Below are 24281 nucleotides of genomic sequence, written 5' to 3' on the forward strand. Positions count from 1 at the left end.
ACTATTTTGATTCAACTGCAATTATATGAGACAAAGCGTGGGATTTCTTTTCAAGTTCCCAGCGCTGTTTAGGATTAAATATCAATGCTTTAAAGCTGCACTAATTAACTTCCCTCTTCTACCCCTGATTTGAACCCGTCGTTTCCTGCGCAAAAAAATATACCACTGAGCTAATAGAGCCGGCCTGCTTGTTCAGGGGATAAATTGAATCTTGGTTCAAAATTTGTCAGATCCTGTGTCTAGGTGAGACGTGACCTTTGACACGATTTAAAATGTCTCAATAGAAGAGCAGGGAGACAAAATACAACCACCCCCTTTATATAAGTTATATTGTACTAACATACTCTACCATACAGCTTGTATAAGTTATATTGTATTAACATAACTCTACCATACAGTCTGTACAAAATTGCATTTTATTGATAAAAAGAAGGTTGCATAGTGCTGCTTTTAGTGTGTCTGTGACCAATATGGAAAGTCCATGATCACCATCTCTGGAAATGAGAAAAGGGAGATAAGCTAGGGTCTGTATTAATAACCACGCCGATATCACTTCCTTCATCTCTGACATGACTCTGCCACCCTCATACAGTACTCCCCCCCCCCCCCCCCCCAAAGACGCACTTCCATTTCTATTTCCACTGAACGGCACGCCCTTATCAGATGCTCAATTCAGAATTGGTTAGAAATCTGATGTTCAGAATCAAATACAAAAAGAAAAAAATGAAAATGTGTTTATTGATCATAGCACCCCTTCCAGTATAGTAGGGCCCCAGTATAGGGACTGTACATTTTCATTCTCAAATTAATTGATGGAGCACTTAACCACATCAAACTTATTCTGAGCACGTTTATAATGGGCAAACGGCATTGGGCAAAAATAGGTGAACATTTGGTGGAAAAAGCAGATCTACGCTAAGCTCTTGTACGATATCAATAAAAGCTATGGAGGTGGTTCTGTGCACACATTTGTAAACTGAACCGTTTAGCCAACATGTGATGCTAGAACCACTAGTTTCTTGATCCAGCACTCGATTTTATCGTTGGCCACCAACCGTAGGCGGAGCTGTGTGTGTATGAGGAGTGTAGTTGCCATGCTCTTCACTTTGGTTGCGACGATCTCGCTTTTTAAAATGTTCAAAATATTTTTTGGGGTTGCCCATGCGCGACCCCAACGGCACCTTCCCGCGACCCCACTTTGGGGGAGTATTACAGTTAGAGAACCGCTGGGTTAGACAGTTAAACTTGGACACAAGGGTAAATGCCTTTTTACAGTATGATAATGTTCAGACAAGCTGTGCATTACTAAAATAGCCCCCCCCCCCGGCCGCTCACAACAGTTTGTGTGGACATCATGAAGCGGCAGCCCCAACAGCTCATATATTACATGAGCTCTGTAACATCCGCCGCTGCTGTCTCCCCTTCCCGTTCCAAGTGCTGACGGCGTGAGATCTGATCCCTACTGTATACGACACACGACTCAGATGATCCATAACTCTGGCCTCTCTCTCTCTATATGTGGCCGTACTCAGTGGTGTGTTGTATGACGTGCAATTTTGTTTTGAAAAAACGTGTAGCCCTCCACTAAACATCAGTGGTGTAAAGTAACTAAGTGCATTTACTAAAGTACTGTACTTGAGTACAATTTGGAGGTATTTTTGACATTACTGGAGTATTTTCTGTACTTTTAATTGTACTCCACTAACTCTCAGAGGCTTTTTATACATTTTGAACTTCTGAAATGGGACATTCTGCACAATGAGTACTATTACTTTTGTTACTTTTAAGTACATTTTTATATCAATACTTTTGTACTTTTACTCAAGTAGGCTACGTTTTGAATTCCGGACTTTTGCTTCTATATATTTCTATATTGCAGTATATTGATACTTTTGATACTACTTTACAAGGATGCAACCAGTTACACTTTCAAAGGCACCACTCTCTTCACACTGGGTGTGATTTTTGGGGCGGTGTAACCGCCCCCTATAAGTGAGGTTTGGACACTGACCAATCCTGCACCGTGATTGGCTAATAGTCTACAACGTTGTCTACAACCCTAACCCTTCCACAGTCAATGCAAATATATACTTTTGCAAAGTCAGCCAATCACATTACAGCTAGTGTCATCACCACTAGCTGTAATGTGATTGGCTGACTTTGCAAATTCAGGACTGTGATTGGCTAGCGAAACACATGACACATGTGCAGCCCTATGAATAGCAGTATGGACTTAAAAAAAAACCTTTTCTTTTTTTTTAAGTGAGTCATGTTGTGATGACCACACACCGCCCACTTCACACTGGGTGTGATTTTTTTTTTTACATGTAGGTTCTTTTACCACCCACTGCTAACCTTTTCATACATTGACCACGCACGCACATGGCATGTTGCGCAAGGAATGATTATCGCCATGCCCGCCGAAAAAGCCTAGAACCCACCCCTGGCCGCACAGTGTCCTGCTGTGCCCTCAGCACTAATGTACATTTAATGTCCATGTCGGCTGCCATGTTGGCTCGCCCACAAAACATTCCTCACACACTCCTTGAAATAGTTCAGATGAAGAGGAAAGACATTGTAAGAACATTTCTCTTTCTTATTTCATAGAGCTCTTAACACAATCCAGGAACGCATCTCTGTCATTTAAAGATTTCTTTGGCTGTTCAAAAATAGCAGATCTACAAGCTCATAGCACGGCACCAAGTGCTATGAGCTTGTAGATCTGATACATTTATTTTATCTTGAAAGTTTGTGCAAATCTTGTGCAAATCAAGGCTTATGTTGCTATAATATCAGTGGTTCTCAAACTTTTTCATGTCAAGGACCTCCCAAAATTATGTATTTGGCCACCGACTCCATCAATATATGTTGTTTCAGGGACCCCCCAGAAGCAAAGATTTGAGTAAAAAATGTTTCAAAAAATATATGTATTCAAAAATGTGCGCACATTTTAAAGATTTAAAAAAGAATAGCTGATCTACAAGCTCAAAGCGTAGCACTCGGTGCCGCACTATGAGCTTGTATATCTGCTATTTTTGAATAGCCAAAGTATAAAATAATGGTTATACTGTAGCTATAAAATCTAAAATGACAGATGCATTCCCGGATTGAATGGGTTAAACGCCATGTGCCAGATTATGTTTTATATATCATTTTATCCCCCTGGCTCTTCGGGGTTGATTTCCTGAATCCATCGATATGATTCTAAATGGGGAAGTGATTTATACCCGACGTCCTCTCTCCCTCAAGGTTATGCAGTGGACAGACTGGGTAGCATACATACTAGCTTACCTTGAATCACCCGGCATGATTTATTATTAGACTATTAGAGCCTTAGACTCCACGGTCCTCTGCGCGGTAAAGACGGGTGACCGACCGTGCCTTTGCTGTGTTGGCACCCACGGTGTGGAACAAACTCCCTTTGAGGATCAAAGCTGCCCCCACCCTAGGGACTTTTAAAACCATGCCTGACCCATTAAGACCGAGAGGAAAGCCTCTGTGTCATTTTAGATTTCTTTGGCTATTCAAAAAATCATAAACAAGCTACGAGCTTGTAGATCTGCTACATGTTTTTTAATCGTGAACATTTTGTGCAAATCTTTGAGTATGTGTATACAGTATGTAAACATTTTTAACGACGATCTGTGCTTCTGGGGGTCCCTGGAACAAACATATTTTGAGATGGGGGGGGGGGGGGGGTCCGCGGCCAAATAAACACAATTTTGGGTGCTCCTTGACATGGAAAAGTTAGAGCACCACTGATATAGCAACATACTGTTAGGATTTAGAAAACATTTTTAGATATGGGGGGCGCGTGACGCGTTGTGTGTGTGTGTGTGTGTGTGTGTGCTTCTAGAATGGCTATGTTTGTGTTTTGTTTGGTTGTGTGTGTTAAGTTTCTACTCCCTCCTGTTGTGACTGACTGACAGTGGTGACTTGAGTTCTTCTTGTCCTAGTCTAGTCTTCTTTGTCTTGTCCTACGTTTTTTTTCTCTTCTCTTTCTTTTCTCGTTTTGCGGACTGCGCCCCGGGCCAGTGTAATAACTGGATTGGGGGGGGCACACTACAAATCCCGAACCTATGAACCTATTATTGATCGTCCATGTTACCCAGAGGCTGTGTCGGTGAATGCTGTCACAAGACGTACTCACTGTCAAACTCGCCTACAGCGAGATTGTTGGCTGTAAGGAGCGGTCGAGAGAGTGAGGGTCCTAGACTCTCCACACGATACGTTCCGCATGAAAGGTCTAGACGGCATCGAGAAGGACGCTTTGTACATCAGATTGTACAAAGTGGCTCCACATTGCTGCACTTTTGACATGCCACGGTAAGCTTTACTGTAATGTGGACAGAGCAGACTGAATGCTGAGAATCTCATTGCTCAACTGTCCACCCTAGTATCATAGTATCATGCACACACCCTTTCACTGCATTCCCACCCTGACCTGAAACCCCAATTACACTACTTTTAGGAATTTACTCAAGGTTATTAGTTAAAGGAATAGTTCTATCAATTACACACCCCATGAAGCCTTGGAATTGTTTAGTTTTTGTTGCATTCCTAATCCAATGATTTGATGATCATCAAAGGTAGGAGACTCCGCCGGTCATCAAATTATTAGCTCAGGAATGCGACAAAAAAAAAAACATGAATTCAATGCCTCATGGGGTGTGTAATTGATAGAAAAGGAGTCATTTTTTTGGGTGAACTACTCCTTTAAGCAGGGAAGGGATCAGTGCCCCACGCATTTTGTCGGTCCACAACTGACAGATGTGGTTTTAACTCCCTTTTTTAATGAATACTTTTGAATGTGTCCTCCACACCATTATACAGTCCCTGTTTCTTCACATCTGTCAATATTAACCTCTGGAAAATAATGTGTAGAACAGCACAGGGTGCGTTTAGTGCCAATTCAGCCGCACATTGTGAATGTGCTCCAAGGTTGTTTGACTAACAGCAACTTGGTCAATATTTAGGCTTTAACATGTGGCAAAAAAATGTTGAGATTAATGTCAACGTTGCCGTCATTGTTCCCCCGGCTGTTCAAACACGACACGTCCTTTCAGGCGGCCATTTGTCCTCAAAGGCTCGAACGAGAGAGTCTTGTTTGCTCTTCCTCTTGGCCACAATGGGCAGATTGGCGAAGGTGGCAGGCGGCGAGATAGGGTTCTGATTAAACCGTCACGAGGGGATTGATAAGCGTTGCAGGGAAGATATCTCGCTGCTCGCCTGTTCTTAATCGAGGCGTGGAGATTCCACACACTCCAGTGTTGCCATGCTGGTGGAAGCCGGCTCGGATAACTTTTGCTTCCGATTACTGCGATTCCATTGATTCCATTCATTGCCATCACTTTGAGCCATGAGCGAGGTAAGACCGCATAGAAAAAAACGCTTGCTCAAGAAGGCGTAGAAATTGCTGCTGGAAATATGGGCCTTGATACTTGACTGTTTGCCAAGAATGAGTTGGAAGTGTGTGTTATTCATTGTTTTTCATCTTTTTTTTGTAACTGCAGGGCTGAACCTTTGTCCGCTGTCGCAATGGCTCTCTTATGGCCAAACATTCTGCCCATGGTCTTCTTGTTGTTATTGCACATGCGGTTTCGGGTATATAGTGGAAAATTCTTTCGCTTGTTTGAGAATCCCCTCGCATGCCTTCTCCACCTGTGGAGATTTACTGTGAAACCTGCATATGAATGAGAGCCCTCTGTAAAAATAAACCAACCAGAGAGAGAGAGAGAGTACAGCGGCTCTCCAGGGGAGATTCCGTGCCCTTGAGATGACATGTGTTTTCAGGGATTCCTCAGTAAACTTCTAATTAGCCCTTTAAGACCGGGAGAAGCATCTGTGTAGATTTTTAGATTTGACCTAAAAAGCATTATTTTACACTTTGGGCTATTCAAAAATAGCAGATCTACAAGCTCATAGCGCGGCACCGAGTGCCGCGCTATGAGCTTGTAGATCTGCTATTTTTGAGAAATCGTGAAAATGTGTTCAAAACTTTGAATATATATTTTTTTAAAGCCAACATTTGTAACTCAAATCTTTGCTTCTGGGGGTCCCTGGAACAAAATATTTTGAGATGGGTGGTCCGCGACCAAATACATATACATTTGGGGTCCTTGACATGAAAAATATTGAGAACCACTGAGATAGTAACATAAGTTTTTTCAAAAAAGACGGCCTCAGGTCTTAATGAGTTAAAATGTGGATATAGGTTTTTTTCAGGGTTTCCTAAGTAAACTTCTAATTAAGCGTTGGGACGTGTTAAGGGGAGAGGCATTGATTGATGATGCATAATTATAGCTTGGGGTTGTCTGTGTTGAGGTAAAAAAAAAATTAAACAGGCTCTATTTTTGAGTTTTGACTTTGACAAACTGATCATTAGCCGTGTAATTGTAATGATTTTGGAATAGGAATAGCCGTTCCATTTCAGACCACTCCGGTTGTAATATGCAGTGAAAGAGACACTCCTCTCCATGCAGCTTTATAGTATTGTTTGATTGCTTGATCTTCTTCGATACATGGTGTGAGTCAGTGCAGTTGCCTTTTTGCAGTCTCAAATGTTGAACTGTCAAATACTGCAATGGGCTAAGATTTAACCCATTATGCGTCATTTTAGATTTGAGCTATAACCATTATTTTATACTTTGGCTATTCGGTAGATAGCCAAAGTAGATCTACAAGCTTGTAGATCTGCTGTTTTTGAAAAATCTTGAACATTTTGTGCAAATCTTTGAATACACATTTTTTTTAAAAACATTTTTAACTCAAATCTTTGCTATTGGGGGATCCCTGGAACAACATATTTTGATGGGGATCGGCAGCCAAAAACATAATTTTGGGGGTCCTTGACAAGAAAGAAGTTTGAGCACCACAGATATAGCAACAATAGTTTTTTCAGAAAACATTTGTCAAATGTTTGACAAATTAACATTTGGCAAATGTTTGTTTAAAAAAATATATATTCAAAGATTTTCACATAGCAGACATACAAGCTCATTGCGGGGCTTTCGGTGCTTTTCGGATCTGATATTTTTGAATAGCCAAAGAAATCTAAAAATGACACTGATATGTTCCCGGATTAACAGTGGGCTAACGGGGATTGGAAACTTGGGTCTATATTGAACGTGTGCCTGACAGGCAAAAAGCCTCGTCACAAAGACTCTGACTTTGAAAGAGAGATACTGTTGCAGAGTGTTATAGAAGAGCAGAGGTTCTTTTCACACCCGTGTGTGGCATGTCCAGTATACGGTATATACACGCAGTTCACCGCTGAGATTCTTCATGCTCATGTGGGTTACGTGAGCCAGTTTGAATTGGCAGCGTAGTGTGCAGGTCCTCAATCGAGTGCACCAGTGCACAGTGTGGCTGGCTGGAGATCTAGACAAGATAATACAGTAATTAGAACAAATCCAGTTGTGAATCTCATCTACGTCAATTTGTCAATGTTCAGACTAAGTGATCATTATCTTTGGTTAAAATACGTGTTAAATAGCTCTATATTGTGATAGTAATCATTGCTATAGAGTGTTTGTTCAGTAACAGGAGTCTCCATGTCTCTCCAGCTCTTTATTAAACAGAAAATGCATTTTCAGGTCGGGATTCCAATTTTGTCCAATCAGGATAGAGAACTCAGACAGGATACAGATTAAACGTTAAAAAGTGAACTTGGAAGTGATTACTCAAAGAAGTGAGCAGAACAAAATTGGAATTGAAACACTATAAAAATGAAGCTGATAAATGGGTACTCTCTCCTGATTGGCTGAAATGTTGTCACCTACAGTACCTGAAAATGAATTTTCAAACCTTTTTGTTTTAATAAAAGAAAATCACTTACCCTACCTTTTAGTGTATGGAATTATCCGATAAGAATGAATGAATGCGATTCTAATCTTTTTGAAAATCAACTTGAGTAGTTATACGACTGGCCAGTATTCCCATAAATCATACGGGTCCATATGGCACTGCATAAGTGTATAGGTTGGACCGCGGTAGATTATACACTACTATAAGTGGCCTTAGTATACATTAAAGCCACACGTTATCTTTGAAACACAAGGGGTGTTTTCCACAGCAGGGGGAATTGGCAGGCAGCTCAGCTTGAGGTGGGAGAAGCCCTAATTGCATGTCATCGCGTGTCTTTCGGGTCGAGACGTCCCATTGAGATGAGGGATTCGATGTATGAATGACGGTATTGGACAGCATGAGAAGGATGTCGAAGGGGAGGCGTCAAATTAACTGTGGCGCCATTCGCTCCCCACGGCGAGCCCCTTCCTATGGCGGAACCTCAGGGAGCCGTGGAAATGTGTGCGCGGTCAAGGTGACCACCGGGTAATAATCGCGTTGGCGAGCGTCGTGGCCAGATTTGGCGAGAGAGATGAGCAACCAGGTCTATGAAAACAAACCACAAGAAGGCCACATGAGCACTTTAAACCTATATTTTAAAATCTATATAATTATATTCATAACTTATATGCATCAGAAAATAGCTGATCTTCCATCTCACAACGCATTTGAAATATTTGGAATATTTTACACACAAATCTGGCACAAAATCCTTTCAGATGGTGGGACTGTGGCCAAATACATATTAATTTGCCGGACCTCGACACGAAAATGTTTGAGAACCACTGGAGTTAAACAATCATTTTTAAATTTGGAAACAAGCCCACATAAGCAACACTTATTAGCGAGAATGAGTCCACCTGCACCACAGCCCCCTTTAAAGTTACCCTTATCACAACATCGCTCAAACAGGGCAGAGCACGACGGGGCGCTGGGTGTTCCTGCTGAGGGAAAACAGATCTCCTAACCAACGCTAACCACATGATCGGGTGTGATATCATTCATAACCACTGGAGAAAAAAAGAGTAAAGTGACCAAAAACACGTGGCTATTGTTTCCACTTAAAGGATGATTTTTCAAGAAGTCATGCCATGAGAAAAGACTTCTTGTATTATCTTGTCCTTGGGACCAGGGAAAGCGAGGGCCAAGATCTCCCTCTAGTGGCCGTTTGGGTGAAAGGCATACTCATTAGATTTGCCCATGGACCACAGGGGTTTTCAATGTTTTTCAGGCCAAGGACCCCTTAGCTGAGAGAGATGAAGTAGGGACCCCCGCCACCACTACATATTGTATAACATTGTGTTGCAGATTACTTGTTCATAGATTCCATAGATATTTTCATAGACTTGCTTCACCATCAGTGTTGGATTCTTTTCAGACATAACTTGAACTTTAGCTCTGTAGTTAGTCCGCTCTTTTTTTCCCCCTCTACAGCAAACTTCTGTGCCGAAAACAGCCGATCTACAAGCTCACAACGCATCGCGATGCGTTGTGAGCTTGTAGATCGGCTCTTTTCGTTAAATGGTACCCTCAGAATAGGGATGCTAGGGTTCAAGTGGCTAATACATTTTTATAATTTATTTTAAGTTCCTATCATACAAAAATTTGGTGGCCCCCCCTGTAGTAACTCCTAGGGGTCCCAGACCCCTGCCAGACTGTTTTTGAATCAGTGAGCATGCTGAGCGTCATGTAAAGTTATCATCTGCATCACAGACACAAAAGTATTTTCGCTTTGGAAATCGTTTTATCTTGCTTGTATAATTACTACAGTTATAAAAAAAAAAGGAGGTTGAGATGCACTCTGCAGTAGTTGTGTATATCAGTGGTTTTCAACCTTTTTCGTGTGAAGGACCACCAAATTGACACGTATTAGCCCAGGGACCCCCCATTTGAAAAGATATGCCAGGGACTCAACGATTTTAATTTCTTGGGGGTCTCCAATCTACACTGAAGTATCATCATCATTAGTGTTCATGTAACTCTGAGAGTGTACAAATGGAACCAAATGGACCCGTTAGGGTCCATTTGGAACGGGTCCATTTGGTTCCATTTGTACACTCTCAGAGTTACAGACACATATAAGGGTCAATTTGGTTTCTGACTATTAATTTGGCTGGGGACCCCCTGGAACCCCCTCAAGGACCACTGGTGGTCCCCGGACCACTGGTTGAGAACCACTGGTGTATATAAAAGCTTTTTAATTCATCTGGGCAATCAGTATAAACATTTAAAAATTCTTTCCAGCACATTTCATTTCAACAGCGCCGTTCCTCCTAGTTTTTATCCATTTGTTGTTTCCTAATTAAGTTGTTTTATTCTGTTTCTGTAAAGCGACTTTGAGAACCTAGAAAAAGCGCTGTATGAATTAAAGTATGTATTATTATTATTGTCGTTGCAGCCAGAGTCAGTGTCCTCTGCCTCGTCCTTGCGGGCGACGCGGCGGCCGGACCCGGAGGACGATGGGGACCTGAACAAAGCCCTGGGGGTCCAGCGCTTCCAGCAGATCCTCAGCCCCGGCGCTGTGGTCCATGACGACCGCAACTACCACGAGGAGGACATTGAGTGTAAGGCAGGCACACACACACACACACACACACACACACACACACACACACACACACACACACACACACACACACACACACACACACACACACACACACTGGCTTTGGGTTGAACCTATCTTAGAGAGCCAATAAATCAACCAATCAAAAATGTATGGAAAATGCACAAATAGAACGAGGGTTCCCAAACTTTTCAGGACGCGACCCCCTCCACCCTGACAAGCTGTCGAAATTGTAGGCATTACATTTAGTTTGACTCGGTTCCACAGAAAATATTGACTCTGTTCCACAGAAATATATTGTGAAAATAGCCGATCTACAAGCTCGCCTCACACTGCGAGGTGTTGTGAGCTTGTAGATCGGCTATTTTCACAATGTTTGCCTCTTTCTTATGTAATATTTGACAACTTGGTCAATTTAGTATTAAAAAAAGTCTTAACTCATTGAGTGCCATTCACGTGTTTCACATGTTTTTACCGCTATGGCTCAACGTGCCAATGACGTGTTTGACGTGTTTTTGAAAAAAATAGTAAAAAAAAATAAAAAAAATAACACTTTTTTTTTTGAAAAACATGTTCAGAACCCAAGATATCATCATCTGAAGATTTGCAGCTCCATCCACTCCTTGTTTAACTTAGAAATGAAAAAGGCTGTATCTCGCTTCCTAAGCACTTTTTCGATGCACTGGGACAACATCATTCTGAAATAATTCTGGCAATTCTGGCACTCAATGAGTTAAAAGTCATTAAATTGTCACTTTAGAAATGTGCAGATACCCTGTATACACTTATACTGTGAGAAAACAATGTTGCACATTAAGTTACACCCCTAGGTGTCCCGGCCCCCAGTTTGCGAACCACTTAGCTAGAAGACAGATTTGGTGCCGCACATTGCTTGGAGCACCGCCAAACTCTGACATCAATGTGCATCATTATCTAAGTTATGTCATCTAGGGGTATTAAATGAAGTGCTTGAGATAAGCTTTCAAATGCAATCAGTCTGATCCTTATATGATGAATAGTTTCGAAGTTATGCACGACAATGTGTTGATAATTGACCTTCCTGACACTGACCATTTGGCCATGAAATTGAACCACATGTCAGATAATTGAGTTGAGATGTAATGTATGTGAGATGTAGTTTCAATGGCGTGTGTTGATACTGTGTGATGCTGCTAATACAGTATTAGTCATTGAGTCATTGTGACATATATAGTACATACTGTACAAGGATTACAAGTTCTCATTCTCATTTGGATTCCATAGAAGCCAAGTATGTCTTCTATGGAAGCATGTTGCACAGCGAAAATAGCCTATCGATAGTAGATAGATAGGCTATTTTCGGTTATTATTTTAAGATTGCAGCATTTGAAGTGGTCAAACTAGCAATATGTTCCGAAGCATCTTCCATAAAATCTGAATAGTCTCGATATTTCATGTAAAGGCAAAGGTTAAAGCCTTAATCAGTGATGTATTCACCTGGTTGGCAATATGCAGAACAGCAGGAACAATATTACTAATGCATATTGTGTTAATTGTTTAGGAATCAGCACTAGTGTGGGGAGGGCTCCTTTCATGCTGTTTCACAAATCACGCATTAGTGAGCACTAGGAGTTCATTGGAACATTTTCAGTCGTGACATTTTATTTTGCTTTAATTCATGCATACCGTAAAAGCCATCGCTTTGCGACTTAACTAAATAAACAAGAAAAGTCACCACCAGCACTGGTGAAGTAATTGATTTTTTCTGCATACGTTGTGCGTTCCTCCAGACAACCGTCACTCCTCTCATCACATCCACCGGCCCCTGTCCAAGCTGCCCTCTGACGGACGAAGGAAAAAGGGCGGCAAGAAGAGAAAAAAGGACAAAGACCACAGGGGGGCCAGCCCGGGGCCCAGCGGGGCCCCCATAGAGGAGGGAGACGATGAAGAGGAGGAGGAGGAAGAGACAGAGAGCCAGGCCACTCACTCTGAGTCAGAGGGGGCCAAAGATGTGCAGGTACAATATAACCTGATTTGTCTGTCTGGTGTATCAGACCTGTCTGTTGGCATAGGATCAGTCTGAAAGAAATTGTGTTTTTGTTGAGTACAAATGTGATTTGCGGGCCTCTCTGTCTGTCCTGGGGGTAGAAGAAACATTCAGTGGAAACTGCTTTGTCCTGTTGTAGCCCAGGACTGGCTTGCACTAGCTATTGGTAAATACATGGCTAAGTTTGTGTATAGCTATTAGTTAGTTTTAAACTAGTAATTTAATAAACAGGTTGCACCAGTTAAACTTAAAGAATTTCTTAGATTCAAGGGCTGTTTACACATTTGTAAATTGCTACTAAGAAACGTGTGGCCATGTCCGTTCAATTGTTTTGTGTATCTACAGTATAAATAAATGTAATAATTAATGCATGCACTTGATAATTAATCAAGCCTGCTGTCATCTTATCCAAAGCTTGTAGAAAAATATATGAAATGAAAATAAAAAACAAGCAGACAATAGATTACATTGCACGGGGAAGACAAAGACATACCGGTAAATACAAAAAACAGAGGTACAAACCATGTACAAAATTTGGGAGACCTGGTTTCAAATCAATGAAATTATGCTTCCTCTAAACGGGCTATTACTATAAAAGTGAAGTTTGAATCATGTTTAGGCTTAGTGAGTGAAATATCCTGTTAGATGACATGGTCACCACTGTTACCTAAGCTGGTCAGTGGTCACATACAGTAGTAGTATGTGCATTGGGCTAAAAAGCTGCTGGCCATATTTTTCCTCTATGAATATTTCAGTGTGGCCTTAATGATTCATCAGTGGGTTTCACCTTACGCTGAGATTGTTGTACATAACAGAACATGGCCGTTTTTTTTTTTACCTGACCAAAACTGTGTGCCCCATTGTGGTGAATCAACTTGGGGACCAGTACTGTGCTTTTGAAGATCACATTTGTAGTGTGATTACAGTATAAAAAATGTTATGTCATTAACGGTAGAGTAAGTGATATTGTTTGGTTAAAACAAAATATCCTTTTAACAAAAAAATATATTCTGATATATATCATTGCCAAAGGGTGTTTGTTTAATAACAGAGATCTCTCCAGCTCTTTAGTTAACAGAAAATATATTTTCAGGTAGGTGACACATTTCTGCCAATCAGGAGAGAGTACCATTTATCAGAGGTCTCTGTCCTGATTGGATCAAATTGGTATCCTGACCTGAAATGCATTTTCTGTTTAATAAAGAGCTGTAGAGATATGGAGACTCCTATTACTGAATATAGAGATATTTAACACTTATTTTAACCAAAGAAAATCACTTACTCAACCTTTTAAACACAGATTTTACCCTTTAAAAATGTATTCTCAAGATTCAAAAATGTAAAACGACAAAGGAATTGTCTTTCTAGATCATTTTAAGTTTACCTTGAGACTCCCATCTGTCAACATAATGTGTCACACAATGACTGAACAACTAACAGCTTACTTTGTCATACACAGGCTCTTCAATGGTACTTAACTGTACTCATGTGTGTTTTTTTTGGGATCCTCTCACAGTTCTTTGTCTCTGATGAGGACAGCCATGTGGCCAAGTCCAGCTCGGAAAGCCCCCAGCCGGCCCGGGAGCTGGACATCGTACCGCAGTCTGGCGAGGGCGCCGATACCGATGACGCCACCTCTACAGAGTGAGTCACACTCGCATCATGAGTTTGTAGATGTGCTGTTGTTGCTATTTTAGAAAATGTGTTAAAGGCGTAGTTCACCCAAAAAAATGACTTATTTAACCCCATGAAGAATTCCTGGTGATTTTATTTTTAGTTTTTGTCGCATTCCTAAGCCAATAATTTGATGACCAATGGTGTTTCTGGTGGGAGACTTGATCAAATCAATCAAATTATTGGCTCAGGAATGCAACAAAAACAAAAAAATGGCGTGTGTAATTGATAGAAAATAAGTACTTTTTTGAGTTAAGTACTCCTTTAAAGAATTGTTTTTAGTGGGCGGACAGTGAAAAAAAATCAAGCCTCTCTCTGGCCTTGTAATGGTTCTAATACCACGCTGTGATGGTTGCGTAATGCATGTTTTCATCACGTCTCCCCAGAAATGTTCTCACGGTAACTTCTTGTAACACAGTCCTGATTATTAGACTTTAGACGGCTTTAGGTTTTCCTTAACTGGCCGCTGGGGCAACAACACACTGTACGTTACCATGTCCCAGGCATCTGGACCCCCCGCCGGGGGCACCGACCTGATGGGCCCAAATAAACCGTCCCCTCACACAGGGCCATACATCACCTGTCTTCTGGAAAACACAGTACCACCTCACCCACTTTAACCCTTTTAGACCGGGAACGCATCTGTGGTATTTTGAAGTTTCTTTGGCTATTGAAAAATAGCAGATATACAAGCTCATAGCGCGGCACCGAGTGCCGCGCTATGAGCTTGTAGATCTGCTATTTTTGGAAAATCGTGAAAATGCGTTCAAATCTTTGAATATTATATATATATCATTTTTTCAAAGTGAACATTTAACTCAAATCTTTGCTTCTTGGGGGGGGGGGGGGGTGGGTCCCTGGAACAACATGGTTTGAGATGGCGTGACACAGATGCGTTCCCGGTCTTAATGGTTTAAGGCTCCGCCTATGACATTTACTCTTCCACCAAACATAAGTTGCTGTATCTTGTCTCGGGGGGGATAAACCTCTCATGTACCACCCTTTTTCCTTATTTCCACTCTCTTTGGAGATACTCTTTATCGCAGAGGGATTTGGCAACAAGTTGTCCTGATATCAGGTCGGTGGAGGAGAGTTGATAAAAAAAACATAGATTTTTTTTTTTTCTGCGGCTTTCGTACAGCCCAGTTTTCTGTGTCTGTATATATTGGACATCTGACGTTCAAAGGGACGGTAAGTTTACGATGGTTCATCAAGGAGGATTTCGTCGTAATGGATGACTTCAGTGAACACGCCCACATTACTTCATAGTGTTCATACCATTTATAATGTCATCCTATTCAGATAACTATCACAGTTTCCAACGTTTTGGATGAACAAAAGGAAATCACCTTTTTTGCGTAGGGTTTACATAGACCTTTTTTTCTCTCCACGCTAAACAAGATTCAGCTTTGGCCTCATTCTTAAATTTTTTGTTTTGTTTTCTTGCTTCGAACAGAAAGGTGCTTTCCTCCGAATCTCCCAGCCCGGTCCTCACCACCACCACCACCACCACAGCTCAGCCGGGCCACCCGCCTCTGGCCCGGGCGTCCTCCGCCAGCCGGGGCTACGACCTGCAGGAGCGCCGACGCACGGGCAACATGACGGGCGCCGAGCAGGCCAAGTACCAGCGCATCCCCACCGACGAGACTGAGGCGCAGACGCTGTTCTCGGCCGACTTGGACGGAATAAAGAGTGAGTAACTATGGAGACTTTCATATCACCCACCAGGGTTTTAGTGTGTCTCTAAACTCTGTTTTAACATGATGTATAATTAGAGTTGAGTATCGAAATTCGGTTCCAAGTAGGGACCGGATAAGAAATGGCGGGTACCGGGTGCCCATAAAAATAATTTAATTTTGGTTTTCCATATCGGTTCCTAGACGCTCTAATAACCGTTCAAAGGCTTCATGATGACAGGTTGACTATCTGTCAGGACCTGCTGGCTAACTTAAAATAATAAAGTTAATTTGGTTAAATAAACATTTGATCTTATTTTTTTTACCATTTTGGAATCAAAATATGTTTTTTATGAGTCAGATTCCGGTTCTGCTTATCGATTCCGGCTCCTAACGATTCCCTAATGATACCCATCCCTCTGTATAATATTGTTGCTGTCGGGCAACCATATTTAAACTTGTTCTGGTTTTTTTCCGTATTAAACACACAGAAGCATCAAAAATAGCAATCATGGGGTTCATTAAGAAGGGGGGCACCGTGAGTCCCTTCTGGGCTGCCCTCGGCTCGGTGGGGGGGCCCACTGGCCCGTGACGTTGCCGTTCCCTTTAACCCAGCATGTGGGTTGCAGGTCCAGGGCAGCAGGGTGATTTACGTCAGAGAGGCAGACTCCTCTGTGAGGAGAAGCAGCTTATCAGAGAGAGCAGGCAGACAGGCCAGTGTAATTAAATTACCCGTTTCGCTGTCTGCCGAGGCCCCTGGAACGGGGCCCGGGTCAATACCAGTGTCTCAACTGAGAAACCTGGCCCCTGTTCACAACCCCTGAAGTCATTAGGACCAGTGAAACAAAAGGGTAGAAGGAAGCTACAGTAAGTAGTGAGTCTAGACACAGAGAGATGCGGTGGATGTGTAGCCATTATTGTTAAGCTAATGGATTGATACGTTGCACTGCGACACATTATGAGCTTGTAGATCAGCTATTTTCGGTGTGCGACACCAGCTCTGTATAAATCACCCCCATTCCAAGCTGTGTGCTATCTAGTCATTCCTCTGTAGCTTCATTTTATTTCCTACTCATAATAAATCAGCCTGGGAAAGTGCAGCTCTGTCTGTAGCTGGCCACTGCTCAACAATGGGAATTATCCCCCTCCCCTTTTGTTCGACCTGTGCTAGTTAACACCTTTGCTCCTTAATGACTTCTGATGGTTTTGATGCCATGTGGCGGGGTAGGGCGCCGCACAGCTTTTTTCCCCACTGTGTCAAAACTCGCCACACAAACTGGTATCCGGTTTGAGCAGTGTGGGGTCACGTGCCACCATGGCAGCTTTTTTAGCCCAATGCACACCGCTACGGTTTCTTAACCCATTCAATCCGGGAAAGCATCTGTGTCATTTTAGATTTCTTTGGCTATTCAAAAATAGCATGTAGATCTGCAATTTTTTTGAAAAATCATGACAATTTGTGCAAATCTTTGAATTTATATATATTTTTTAAAGCAAACATCTTTGTTTCTGGGGGGGGGGGCCCTGGTCCGCGGCCAAATACATATCATTTTGGGGGTCCTTGACATGAAAAAGTTGGAGCACCACTGATTTAGCAACATACTGTTCGGATTTAGAAATGTTTTTTTAGATATGAATTTGCCTGCGGACCCCCCATCTCAAAATATGTTCTTCCAGGGACCCCCAGAAGCACACAGATTGGAGGTAAAATATATATATTTTTTTAAATAAATAAAAACATATATTCGAAGATTTGCACACATTTTCCATGATATACAAGCTCATATGAGCTTGTATATCTGCTCTTTTTGTATAGCCAAAGAAATCTTAAAATGACACAGATGCGTTCCCGGTCTTAATGGATTAATGTCCAAGAGTCCTGTGACACAAGCTGTCCGACTGACTCCAGGGCAGGAGAGCTGCCCCAGCCTCTCACACAGCACAAAGACAACATCATGGAGCCACTTGACAATGGACTTTGGTTCTTTACAGTTCTGTGAAGAAGAGTGAAGCAAAAGTAAAAAAAAAAAAAAAAAAAGCTGACCTAAACCAAAAGAGCCAAACGCTCTGGCACACAACCAAAACCTCTTGTTTTTCCTTCTGGAGGACTGCATGCTGTTTTTAGGTAATGAGCTTAAACATTGACGACAAAACCACAGAAGCTTCACTCTTTGTTACATAGGACACACAACCACTGGATGAAGGTAAGTTGTTGCACTGGATTTGATGACACATGATCACTATTATGCTTCACTGCTTGAACCATTGCGTAATGCTGTTATTTCACAGATATTTGAGTGTTTTTTTTCACATTCCTGAGTCAATAATTTGATGACCAGAGGAGACTCAATTGAGTCTCTTACCGATCTCACCCAGTCATCGAATTATTGGCTTAGGAATTGGCAAAAATCTCCATGAATTATAGGCTTCGTGGGGTGTGTAACTGAACTACTCCGTTAACCACTTTTCACCCTGGCATCCCTATTTTGGGCATGTCATTCACCTATTTTTTGAAAGATTTGGAATGGGGCTTAAAGGGATAGTTCACCCCCAAAATAACCTTTTTTTTCACCCCATGGAGACTTGAATTTATGGATTTCCGGTTCCGGTAGGAGACACAAAGAGTCTCCTTTGTGTCTCCTACCGAAACCTCTGCCTACCGGTCCGCTGGTCATCAAATTATTGGTTTAGGAATGTGACAAAAAACCCAAAATATCCATGAAATCAAGTCTCCATGGGGTGACTAATCGATAGAAAAATGATTTTTTTTTCTCCGGTGAACTATCCCTTTAAGAAGTGGTTAAGCAGCTTCAGACCGATGGAGGATCCCACAGTGCCGATGCTGTGTACTGTACTCTATGCTCCCTACCATCCAGGTCTCTGTGTCTGTGACCCTCTCAGTGCTTTGTGTTGCTGCCAGCATACAGTAACCCTATCCTCCCTACTGGGAGATCTACAAGAACAAAAGCTTATAGAGCCACCCGGCCTTCACCTGGCCTTTTGGAGGACTGAGATTTGATCTGTCAGGTCAGGGGTCACCGTGAAGGCAGGATGAGGGTCTGCAGGTGCTAAACTGTGCCTCTGTGTAAATTCCTGCTCATCTACAAGTATAATGTAATGCACTTTTCCCAAACAATGGGTCGGGACCCACGAGTAAATATCCCCCTTTTTTTCGTTAAATAAAAAATAGAAGTAGTGACAATAGTAGATCTACAAGCTCGCAACGTGGCGCGAAGGGAACGCGCTGTGAGCTTGTGGATGTGAAATTATTTTAGAGAACTGCTATTTAAGAAAAACAAACCTGTAGATTTGAAGACAAACAAATTCATTTGTGAACAAAATTCTAATGTCCATGACCCATGAAATGATGTTTAGCAAACAGTGAGTTAATTATTCAGGTAGGTTCAGTAATGTTAATGACCAAAAATAGAGCCATTAACTGCTTCTGTATGATGCATGAATGGATGATGTCGGGTGGAAACCTTGTATGTCCACAACTGTTAATTTTCATGATTCAAATAAAAAAAGTGGCAGATCTACAAGCTCAAAACGTGTCGCTTCGCGCCACGTTTCAAGCTTGTAGAGCTGCTACTTCTGATGCTTTTGTGTGACACTGTAGTATGATCAAGTAGGGCATTAATTTACGAGACGGCAGTGGCTCAGGGGTAGAGTGGCCGGTAGAGCGAACCGAAGGTTCCCAGTTCGATCCCGGGCTCCCCCAGAGTTGGTGTCGAAGTGTCCTTGAGCAAGACACTGAACCCCTAATTGCTCCCGATGAACAGGTTGGTGCCTCGCATAGTTTCCTCCGCCATCGGTGTGTGAATCTAATGCACAATCTATGTAAAGCGCTTTGGATAAAAGCGATATATAAATGCACCATTTACGAAAAAACACAAAAAAACGATATTGATTACTATGGACGGATTATAGTCCTTTACGTGCCTGTCTTTCTACCAGTAGTTAACCGTTGTTGTGGTGTTTCTCTCCATAGGCCATCGTTTTGAAGATGTCCCCGGAGTGCGGAGACACCTGGTCAGGAAGAGCGGCAAGGGCCAGGTGGTGCACACAGGCAAAGACCACAAGGAGCACAAAGAGCCGAGCACCCGCACCAGCAAGAAGGACCGCACCCCACATGAGGTGAGATTCCCCCACCGGAGAAAACATCTTGTATGACGCAATCTACGATTTCTTTGTGGGGAATATCACTAGAAAAAAATAACTCTGTTACCCAGGGGGATAGCGCCCTCTAGTGGCAGTGATGTCAGACTTCGGTTCTCTATAACGAGGCTAAGAAGTCACATTTTCAGTTTTACGGCTATTTCAGTTTTAATTTCTTCCACAGTGGAGATGTATATTTATTTAGATTCTTATGTTATCTTTTATTATCTGCTCCAGGCTGTGGTGTTTGTTTTAAATCATTTTCAGTGCAAAAAAATCCTGGGAAAAGTTTATTCCCTTCGTTACGTTTCTCAAATGCGGCTCAGCCCGTGCCCTCCCCCCCTCTCTTTTGTGGATGAGCCAGGGAGGCGGGGCACAATTAAAAATGAATGAATTGAGTTCTTTCCTTTCACATGTGGAAAAGAAAGGGGGAAGAGAGGTGCTCAGGTAATCAGACCCGGGGAGCTCCTGAGAGAGAGGGAGCCATGTTTTATTAACACACACATGCACGTTTGCACGCACACACTCACACATACCAGTGTTGCCAGATTGTGTGAGAGAAATAAGCAACTGGATCTAGGAGAACAAGCCCAAAAGAAGCAACTATAGGCTACATGAGCACTTTAAACCTATACTATATACATCGGCTATTTGAAAATAGCCGATCTACAAGCTCACAGCGCGTCACGATGCAACGCGTTGTGAGCTTGTAGATCGGCTATTTTCAAATTATCTTGTAATAAAATGGAATATTTTTGAATATTTTTGAAACATTTTAACACAAATCTGGTACAGGGCACATTTTTTTTCAGATGGATGGTTTAAATGAAACATTAAAACATTTGGAAACAAGCTCCAAATAAGCAACTACACTTTAGAAACAAGCCCAAAAAAACAAGCAGCTTAACAGAAAATAGAAAGTCGCTTATAATGAGCAGACATGGCAACACACACACACACACACACACACACACACACACACACACACACACACACACACACACACACACACACACACACACACACACACACACACACACACACACACACACACACACACACACACACACACACACACAGGCCCCCAGCAAGATAGGTAAACAACAGGTCCCTGTCAGGTGTGTGTGTACTGTAGATGTGAGGGCCCTGTGTGTGTGTGGGGGGTGGTACAGTATAGTGTCTTGTGTTTGAGTCCATTCCTCTTCCGCTCCTCCTCTCACTCCGCTCCAGTCCATACCGGTGGTTTGGTACCGCTCAGCCTCGCGGCCAGAGGGCATAGACCTGGACTCCTGTAGTCACATGGCTCCCCGCCAGAAGGTGAGGGGGTGCAGCCACCCAGAAAGCTCAGGTTTGAGGAGTGCCAGAGTGTGTGTTTTTTTTCCCGCCCCCCCTCCACAGCAGGCATGGGAGATGATGTGAGGCTGTACGTTTTGCACATTTTAGGCTTATTACAAATTGATGCCGTTTGTGGTTTTCGTAGGCCCTTTGTCATGGTGCCGTTGTTGGTCTGGTGTGGCGTTTAACGGCTGATAGACCAGCATGCGGTTTCCGGCGATCTGTTACTTTACTCGGTAGAAGTCTCACTGACAACTGACGCGGTCCTGGTGGATATGGCAATTTGTACGCTGGCTTGTGTTACGTTACAATGACAGGGTGACGTGACTCCAATGGCTTACTTAACTTACAGGACGACTTCAACCTATCTTCATTTAATTGGTCCTCACTAATGCTCATGATAAAATGTTTTTCAAAAACTCTACTCGGTCTGTGTCTCATAGTAGGGCTGTGGACACTTCAGAAACCCGCCTACCAGTGACATCATCGATGTCACTGGTACACAGTAGGGGCGGAACATGATTTCACATTTTCTATTTTGAGTTTTATTCATTTGAGAGCAATGTCTTCCATTATATCATGCTAACTTTCCAGAAATAGAAAGCCTGCAGTTTCTATTAGCTTGGATTCCCCATCGATGATGTCACTGGTAGGGGGGTTTCTGAACTGTCTACAGCCCTCCTCTGAGACACAGAGTGAGTAGACAAAAATGTTACCATATTATAATGAGCATTAGTGAGGACCAATTATAGGAAGATAGGTTGAAAATGTACAGTGAGCATGTCGACTGTATTTTAACATTATAATGTGTGATTTGGTTTTACAGGTAAGATTTATAACACTATGCTGTGCGCAACATTTTCATCTTAACAACACAACTGACCCAAAATAAATCTGTTTTGGTTTGATGTCACAGTTGACTAATAACTTAATATTTAGCGGCGCCCGCTGGAGTGGACCTGCATGGCGTTTTCCCCCAAGATGCACTCCGTTAACCTCAAGATTTCTCCCTTCACTGCATGTATGCGTGTGTTTCCACATCACGTTCTCTCCAGGCGGCAAGGGAGAGCTCTTGAAATTGAAGTTCATACGGAAGAACGAAATTCCCAGCAGTTCCCATTAGTGGCCGAGCTGATGTCGCTATGTCACCTCCTACTACAGGCTGCAGAAGCATTTACACTCCATACAAGTGAATGAGGTTTTGGCCGGACTTAACACTTGATTTTATTACCTTAGGAAACATTTTCATAAATACTTTGTTTTAAAAAATGTTAAAATTAATGATAAAGTAGGGTATGCTTCTATTGGTTCTAGAGTTCTCAAATGTATTGGCCCAAACATTTGTTCAAAGCGTACTTTAGTCCAAGCCCGTGTTATAAAAAAAGACGGACGAAAATTGCCCAAACTCAAACACCAAAAAACGCAGAAAGTTGCAGTTTTCAAGATGTTTTGGCCATTATCTCCGGAACGGAGTCCAATCCGCTCAGTCCAAAGCTTGTTGGATGCGTGACTTTGAGGACATGAAGCACATACTGACACTTTCTGTTTTTTAAAAATCATGCTAATTGTTCTGTCCGGGTCCTGTTCGGGCCAGCCCAGTTAGGGCCGGGCCTTAATTTTCACGCCTGTAATTGATTCTACCGAGTGAAGACCGGCTGTGGTTGCAGCCAATAGCAGTCGTTTTCCGTATTTTTTTCGTGGCCCGAAAGTTCCAAGATGGTGGATTTGAAATCGTCCACAAAAATTGCTTCAAAACGGGGTCTGTAGAAACCAACGGGTGACGTCACCGTTCCCTTCGTCCATATTTTTTACAGTCTATGCTTTCTCTCCCAGGTGTTCGTGGAGCTGAATGAGCTGATCATGGACAAGAACCAGGAGATGCAGTGGAAGGAGACGGCTCGCTGGATCAAGTTTGAGGAGGACGTGGAGGAGGAGACCGACCGCTGGGGGAAGCCCCACGTGGCCTCGCTGTCCTTCCGCAGCCTGCTGGAGCTACGCAAGACCATCTCACACGGTGAGAGATCTGTGTGTGTGTGTGTGTGTGGTCAAAAGAGAGACAGACCACTGGTGTGTTCAGAGCCAGTTTCTACAGATCATAGTCTCTGGTTTACTTCACACCACAGAGCAGCAGGAAGAATGTCAGACCAGTACCTGCACAGTGACTGGATCGACACTTACCTTCCATACACTATTACTATTGTCTGTTTTATTTGATGTTTTAGTTTTCTCATAAGTTTATCTCACAAAATATACCTTGTATCTGCAAAAAGTAAACATTTCAAGAAAGAAAACATCCCAGTACTATGTATATTCAGTATATATTTCATAGTGTTTGACCCCGGTGTGATGATGTTCCTCTCCTCAGGCGCGGTGCTGTTGGACCTGGAGCAGAAGAGCCTGCCTGGCATCGCCCACCAGGTGGTGGAGCAGATGATCATCTCTGACCAGATCAAGGCTGAGGACCGTGCCAACGTCCTGAGGGCTCTGCTGCTCAAACACAGGTGAACACTTTTTCTCACTTTTCATAACGTGGTTTATTGATGGAAAAGCATGGATGAGCAAGACTAAAGGACCCTATTTAAACAATCTATGGCGTGTGGTCTAAAGCAGTAGTTCCCAAGCTGGGGGTCGGGCTCCCCAGGGGGCTCCCCAAATTATTTTGGGGGGTCCCCATATGATTAGCTTAATGTGCACTCAACAGTAGACAAACCAAGCTGGGAAGTGTGTCGCATCTGGAAAGAATTAGGTTTACCCTGTCGAATAGGGAGCCCCTATTCTAGAAAATCTGATCAATCATTACTGATTTGCTTGATGAGTTGAATTGAGTACTAAGGACCCCAATGGAAATAAGCCATAGGCTTTCTTGGGTTTAACATCCTCTTAGCAGACCCACCTTATATTGAACTGTACTTTCCTGTGCTTTTTTTTGCAAACTGCTAATAAAGTATTCAATCAAAGTGAGCAGCACGGTGTTGTGCTGCCCCCTAGTGTCGTTTGTCTA

General features: G+C 42.6%; 1 protein-coding gene across 4 annotated transcripts in view; it reads left to right on the forward strand.

The window, feature by feature from the left end:
• The window catches only part of slc4a2b (solute carrier family 4 member 2b), a 93148-nt gene that overhangs the window by 38412 nt on the left and 30455 nt on the right, over nucleotides 1-24281 (forward strand). For 2 of the 4 annotated variants that reach the window (XM_084049047.1, XM_084049048.1), the window contains exons 4-11: nucleotides 10244-10409; nucleotides 12181-12407; nucleotides 13954-14081; nucleotides 15568-15803; nucleotides 19779-19924; nucleotides 21176-21262; nucleotides 23114-23294; nucleotides 23646-23781. In XM_084049047.1, the coding sequence (XP_083905173.1) occupies nucleotides 10244-10409; nucleotides 12181-12407; nucleotides 13954-14081; nucleotides 15568-15803; nucleotides 19779-19924; nucleotides 21176-21262; nucleotides 23114-23294; nucleotides 23646-23781 (1307 nt within the window). The remainder of the gene's footprint in view (nucleotides 1-10243; nucleotides 10410-12180; nucleotides 12408-13953; nucleotides 14082-15567; nucleotides 15804-19778; nucleotides 19925-21175; nucleotides 21263-23113; nucleotides 23295-23645; nucleotides 23782-24281) is intronic. The other 2 variants (XM_084049049.1, XM_084049050.1) reach the window with 1 other exon arrangement.

Source organism: Gymnoscopelus microlampas (assembly GCF_963454915.1).
Source record: "Gymnoscopelus microlampas genome assembly, chromosome: 22".
Lineage (NCBI taxonomy): Eukaryota > Metazoa > Chordata > Actinopteri > Myctophiformes > Myctophidae > Gymnoscopelus > Gymnoscopelus microlampas.